Source organism: Sinocyclocheilus anshuiensis, unplaced genomic scaffold, assembly GCF_001515605.1.
Source record: "Sinocyclocheilus anshuiensis isolate Anshui unplaced genomic scaffold, SAMN03320099.WGS_v1.1 scaffold415, whole genome shotgun sequence".
Classification (NCBI taxonomy): domain Eukaryota; kingdom Metazoa; phylum Chordata; class Actinopteri; order Cypriniformes; family Cyprinidae; genus Sinocyclocheilus; species Sinocyclocheilus anshuiensis.
The window spans coordinates 2,077,165-2,084,336 of record NW_015552655.1 but is presented as its reverse complement, the minus strand read 5'-3'; the positions used below and the strand labels follow the sequence as shown (position 1 = coordinate 2,084,336).

At 33.0% G+C, this 7,172-nt stretch overlaps 1 protein-coding gene across 1 annotated transcript in view; it reads left to right on the top strand.

Annotated features, from left to right (window-relative positions):
* LOC107667111 (growth factor receptor-bound protein 7-like) overlaps positions 1-7,172 on the top strand; it is a 13,534-nt gene that overhangs the window by 2,127 nt on the left and 4,235 nt on the right. The window contains exons 2-8 of the mRNA XM_016458695.1: positions 1,192-1,357; positions 3,137-3,278; positions 3,565-3,721; positions 4,870-4,991; positions 5,119-5,193; positions 5,278-5,415; positions 5,518-5,628. Coding sequence (XP_016314181.1) covers positions 1,194-1,357; positions 3,137-3,278; positions 3,565-3,721; positions 4,870-4,991; positions 5,119-5,193; positions 5,278-5,415; positions 5,518-5,628 — 909 coding nt within the window. The 5' untranslated portion in view covers positions 1,192-1,193. The remainder of the gene's footprint in view (positions 1-1,191; positions 1,358-3,136; positions 3,279-3,564; positions 3,722-4,869; positions 4,992-5,118; positions 5,194-5,277; positions 5,416-5,517; positions 5,629-7,172) is intronic.

The window sequence follows — 7,172 nt, the reverse complement described above, 5'->3', positions numbered from 1 at the left end:
GGGGGGGTTAATAAAAGCCTTCTGAAGCGAATCGATGTGTTTGTGTGATTAAGATATCCATATTTAAAACGTTATAAACCGTAATCTCAAGCTTCCGCTAACTGTCATACTCACGTTCTTGAGATAGAGGCGTTCCAGCGGATGGCGTAGGACGTAGGCATAAGCTCCTGGGAGAAGTGACGAATGCAGAAAGTGCAAAACAAAACACCGGTCACGAATTCAAAGCACAAAACGAGGATTTCAATAAAAGCCAAGAGGAGACTGGTGTTCCTTTACTGTAAACAAAACCTTGTTCTCTCAAGACTACCATATCAACACAAGCTTATCATGCAGAAGACGAAGAGACGGGTGCACAACTGCTTGCACTTTCATTTCTCCAACCTGTTTGACTGTCATCACGTTTGGTTTGTGTTTAACCTGCAGCCTCTCTGAACTGGTCGTTTCTTGATGCATGTTTAGGAGAAACCCACAAATGCATTTTCTCTTTGAGCATGAAAATGTGGTCTGTGTGGTTTACCCTCTTTGTTATTTGATGTAAGTAGTGCCCGCAGCCTTGTACAGGGACAATAGAGCTTTATTTGCAGAGAGTGACAAGATAGGTACAAGATAGTGTGTCAAGTGCATTAGGTACAGAAAAGAAAGGGACTGCGTGTTATTTGTTTGTGTGGTTAAATATTAGAAAGTATGATTAGTTGATTGCTTTTCAACCCGAGAGCACTTTGTGTGTTTAGCAGACAGACTTGCTGAAAAGTGTTGACATGCATTTGTTTATCATTTGTTGGTTTAAGAGGTGAACGGTTGAGTTTCACTGCCAGCTTCCTGGTTCACAAGTTCTTCGTTTGTGCGATCAGACGCAGTCAACATATGAGTGTCTAGTCAACAGTTCTGTTTCCTTTAGCAACAGCGGATAAAAGATTAATAACAAAAGGTGTGACTGAAAGCCTCGCTTACACCGATTTGGCACACGTCATTGTTTTCTTTTTGTTCTTGGCTGAAAATCAGGTTCTGCCGTGTTGAGTAAAATCTATTTTTGGGAAGGGAAACTGTTTGTACAAATTTTGAGTATTGTTGCGACACGTGGATGGTGTAGAGTAGCAAATAGTTTGGTATATGAGTCACACCTGGAAGTGGTCAAATAATTTTTTACGTCTGATTTTCCAAACGGAGCGTTCGTCTCGTGTCTCTCGGCAGTGATGGAGGTGAAAGGCTGCAGGTCAGAGGTGGAAGTGTTTAGGAGGTCGACGATTGAGACCGTGTCCAGAAGAGATTCTGTTTCTGTGAAATGTTCTCCAGCTTCCCAAAACCTTCAGATGTCAACACCTCGATCGATCCCTCTGACCATCAGAAACACTCACAGGTAACTCATGACACTTGGTGGTTGAAAATTTGCTTAAAATACAAACTGTAAAAAAAAAAAAAGCTAGCAATGCCATAATTCTTTTACATGAATTAACTTATATTTTTCACACAGTTTTATTTCATGAAATTTATTTTATTTTATTTTAAACTATAGCAATTGTGTATAACCAGCTTCAAAAAGTTCCAAGTTGTGTTTAAAGATGTAGTTGTGTTTTCTAATTTATATTTTATATACATAATTTTATTTCTTGAAATATAATTATTTTTTATTTAGTTTAATTTTATTTTAAACCATAGCAACAGTGTAAACAGCTTCAAAGAGTACCAAATTGAATTTAAAGATGTTTAAGATGTTATTTATATTTGAAGATGTTATTTATTTTAAATACATTTTTTTTCATTCAGTATAAATTATTATTATTATTATTATTATTTTAAATAATAGCAATATTGTATAAACAGCTTCAGACAGTTGCAAGTTGAGTTTAAAGATGTTATTTATGTTTAAAAATGTTATTATATTTTAAATATATAATTTTATTTAATTCAATATAAATTTTATTTTATTTTAAACCATAGCAACCGTGTGTAAACGGCTTCAAAGAGTTCCAAATTGAATTTAAAGATGTTTAAGATGTTATTTATATTTGAAGATGTTATTTATTTTAAATACTTTTTTTTTTCATTCAGTATAAATTATTATTATTATTATTATTATTATTTTAAATAATAGCAATATTGTATAAACAGCTTCAGACAGTTGCAAGTTGAGTTTAAAGATGTTATTTATGTTTAAAAATGTTATTATATTTTAAATATATAATTTTATTTAATTCAATATAAATTTTATTTTATTTTAAACCATGGCAACCGTGTGTAAACGGCTTCAAAGAGTTCCAAATTGAATTTAAAGATGTTTAAGATGTTATTTATATTTGAAGATGTTATTTATTTTAAATAATTTTTTTCATTCAGTATAAATAATTAAATTTTTGTATTTTATTTTAAACAATAGCAATATTGTATAAACCGCTTCAGACAGTTGCAAGTTGAGTTTAAAGATGGTATTTGTTGAAAAATTTTATTATATTTTAAATATATAATTTTATTTAATTCAATATAAATTTTATTTTATTTTAAACTATACTAATAGTATATAAAGAGCTTCAAACAGTTCCTAGTTGAGTTTAAAGATGTTTAAGATGTTATTTATTTTAATATTTTTAAATACATATTTTTTTCATTCAGTATGAATTTTATTTTATTTTATTTAAACAATAGCAATATTGTATAAACAGCTTCAGAGAGTTGCAAGTTGAGTTAAACTGTTATTTATATTTAAAAATTGTATTATGTTTTAAATGTATAATTTTATTTAGTTCAATATAAATTATTTTATTTTAAACCATACTAATAGTGTATAAACAGCTTCAAACTGTTCAGATGTTATAACAGATGTTATTTATATTTTAAATGCATAATTTGTTATTTTATTCTATTTTATTTTATTTTACTATAGAAACTGTTCCAAGTTAAGTTCAAAGCCCTGATTACTATGAGTACACATTGTTGGTCTTAGTGTGATGGTTTATTTATTAATGCATGTTATAAAAAATCTTTAGTGTTCATTTGATAAATTTTAGCAAATGTTCATCAAATCCTGCCTCACGTTTATTCTTGTTAAATATCCCGTTTCAGTCAGAAATATGTCAGAAAGATTACGGAAACAAAATGTGTGGACATGTTCTTCTTATTCTTCCTTGTCTTGTGATTTTAGCATTCCAACTAAAAGGGAGTTTCGAGCTTCATCTGCACCTCAGATTCCCAATCCGTTTCCGGAGCTCTGCAGCCCGACTCACTCCCCGGTGCCGACCGGATCTCTCGGCAGGAGGGATCCCCCCTCCAACAGCAGCACACACGTAAGTGTGCCTGGATGGTTTAAGCTCTGACACAAATGACCGACAGTTGCTTGTGGCGCAGTGAATTCACAGTAGTTATAATAGGTGATCCTCAGGGGAAAAACAAGTGTGCATGTACACAAACACATCACAGGGCGTTCAGTTCATAGACTTGTCAATAAAAATACACAACACAAGCACATTCTTTGGCACTCAGAAAAGTTCATGACCTTAAACAAACAAAACAAGCATGAAAAGTCTCATGCATTTGCGTGCATCTTAATCAGATTCTTGTGTGTTTTCGTAGGTGCTTCGGGTTTTTGGGGACGCCACACACAGTCGGTCGGTTTTGGTGACGTCCGGGACGACGGCGCATGATGTCTGTAATATGTTAGCGCAGAACGCACACTGTACGGACGAGGAAAGCTGGGCTCTCATTGAACATCATTCTGCTTTAGGCCTGGGTAAGACTTGGTGTTATGGCACTAAAATGACATAATGCAATTGCTGATACACTTCTAATACTCTCCTGTGAGTTACATCTTCCAATGCAAATCCTTTCATAATGTGATGTAAAATCACATACTTCACCTACAAAGGAAGTCTGATAGTAATAAGGTTTGTATTGGAAAACAGTGAGTTGCTGCTTTGCATTCACTTTGTTGTTTGCATGCACTTGATTTTGCACTGCAAAACAAGTTACTATCTAGTGTTTTTGCTTTTGAAAACTCGATAATGTAATTGCACATTCATGCCTCATTGTTTGGACAAAATCCACTCAATTCCATCGCAAATGCCACCTTGTTTGCGTAGAAATAATGCTAAGACAAAAGCTGACATGTCTCATTGTGCTTTTATGATAAGTGATTCTTTGCTGAAAGAAGTCATGCACAGGGGTGTTGTGGAAAATAGCATTGAAATGAACACAACCAACGTGTTATACAGGCTTTTACAGTAGCTTTAGTTGTGCTTTTGACAGGTGCTGGATTGGATGAACCTTTGGTTTCGATGAATGACAGCTTAATTAGTAAAAAGTATTTAGCAACATTTTTTTAAATAATTGTTTTACTAAACCTAGAGAATTTTAATTTAATTTAGAATTTTTAATTGAAATGTTAAATATTATTTGTATTTTTTAATTTAATTAAATTTATTAAATTAAATTTATTTAAATTAAAAAAAATTAAAATTCAGTTTTTCAATTTGTAAAATTTTAGTAAATGTATTTTTTATTTATTTAAACTTTAATAAAATGTGGTTTAAAGTTTAATTTAGTTGATTTTTTTATTTAAATTGATAAATTTAATTCGAATTTTTAATTTAATTCAATTTTTAAATTTTTATTTTAATTCCGTTTCAATTTAAATGAAATTAAATATTGTTTTAAATTAATTGAAATAAAACTTTAATAAAATGTAAGTAATTTAAACTTTAATTGTTTTAAAGTAAGAAATTTGATTCATTTTAAAAATGAACCATATGTATCTTCTTAATAAAAGCTTAAATCATGTCATCCTTTACGAACTGTTTAGTTTAAAGACTGTAGGTAAGTGCTGTATGAGTAGTAGCATTTGCATTCAAACTGTGCACTTGTTTTTTTTTGTTTTTTCAGAGCGCTGTCTGGAAGACCATGAGCTTGTGGTGAAGGTTCAGTCATCCTGGCCAGTAGAGAGCGACACAAAGCTGATCTTCCGCAAAAACTACGCCAAGTACGAGTTTTTCAAAAAACCTGTGGTATGAACATTTTTTCTTCCTACACAACACAAGCACATTCACAATCCTTTTAACTTAAGTGATGTTACAACTAGCAAATGTAGACATTTTTAGTAATATTTTGTTTCTTCCACCCCCCGTTATGCAGTTATTTTTCCCGGAGCACATGATCTCTGACAGCGCTGATGTCACTAAAGGCATGACATCATCAGAGCTGGTGCAGGTATGATGATCTACAGCTTTAAAAAAAAACATAAAAATGGCAATTTCAGTGTCTTCATAACACTAGTACATGTCTGTCTTGTAGAATATGGTGAAGAGCGGCTCCTGTCCAGAGATTCAAGGCTTTCTCCATGTGAGAGAGGGCGGTAAAAAGTCCTGGAAGAAACTCTATTTTGTTTTACGACGCTCTGGATTGTACTGCTCTAACAAAGGACAATCAAAGGTACCACACACAAAAACACATTCACACACACCCACAACGTGTAAAGTGTGTATATACACATAAACATACATATAAAATCTGGATGCGTATGTGTGTTTGTAGGAACCTTGGCACCTGCAGTTCGTTGGAGATCTGGAAGATCTGAATGTGTTCACAGTGTTCAATGGCCGTAAACTTTACGGGGCTCCGGGAGAGCAGGTCTTCTGCATTAAGGTAGCCAATAGGAACAGAGTATCAGTGTTATTTTAGTATTAATTTTATACTATTAGGCTGGTGATACATGGGGCAACTTTTTGAGCAATTTTGCTTGGACCCTTTCCCACTGAGAATGGGTAACAAATTTCTGTCTTGATACTTTAGATCAGTCATGGGCCCTGTGTCTCGCCTTGTTGCCCGTTGATGGCAACATTAACCAAAGTTGCCCAGCAACATTGCTCAAAAAGTCGCCCCGTGTATCATCAGCATATAGTCCTTATACATATTTTGAATTAATTTGTATTTTTATATTTTCGTTTTATTTTTTTAAATTTTTTTTTAATTATTTAGTTGAAAAATATTTGTGCTTTTTATTATTTTTAAATATTTTAATTAGAGCAGGTCTTCTGCATTAAGGTAGCCAATAGGAACAGAGTATCAGTGTTATTTTAGTATTAATTTTATACTATTAGGCTGGTGATACATGGGGCAACTTTTTGAGCAATTTTGCTTGGACCCTTTCCCACTGAGAATGGGTAACAAATTTCTGTCTTGATACTTTAGATCGGTCATGGGCCCTGTGTCTCGCCTTGTTGCCCGTTGATGGCAACATTAACCAAAGTTGCCCAGCAACATTGCTCAAAAAGTCGCCCCGTGTATCATCAGCATATAGTCCTTATACATATTTTGAATTAATTTGTATTTTTATATTTTCGTTTTATTTTTTTACATTTTTTTTAAATTATTTAGTTGAAAAATATTTGTGCTTTTTATTATTTTTTAAATATTTTAATTTTAATTAGCTTTTTTGTTTTAGTGATTTTTGTCAAATTATTTTTCAATTAATTGCCAGAGCAACATTTCAAATTTGTTTGTTTTTAATCTATATTATATTATATTATATTATATTATATTATATTATATTATTATATGCAGTTAGATTTTTGACTGCTGTTTTTTAAAAGAGCAAACTACCCCCTAGCTTAACAACAACCCCCTCTGCGGCCCCCATTGTCTTGCCTATCGGACTCTTTTCATCTGGAGCGTGCTTGCTGAACTATACTTATTCATGCAAGCCATGAACTTCCGTCGACAGAGACAAAACACTCTTTGTAACTCTACTGCAATTTCTGTGGTGCTGTTGCACACCAGCAATGCTGAGGCAACAAGCATGGTGATCCGAATGTCTAATACGTTTCAAATGCTTTTTCAGATAAATTATATGCGCAGGTTTACCATTGACAGATCCCGTCCCTCCTCACCATCAATTACACAGTCTTGGACGGCTGCCTATTATTGAAGGCAAATAAACAATATAATTGACTAAGCAAGATCCTCGGTTCAGGAAATTACACAGGCTGAAGTGGATGTGAAACAAAGATGTGTGATTGTAGCAGTGGCGTATGGTCTTTTTAGGGATGGAGGACAGGAAAGCAGCAGGTTTTCTGTTTTGGATGAATAATGTTTTCTTTCTTAAATTACAGACTGTGTGGAGCAGGTTTGAATTAATTCACACAGAATTCAAACTCTGTCTCAGGGATGCTTGTATTTGTGATGTTATA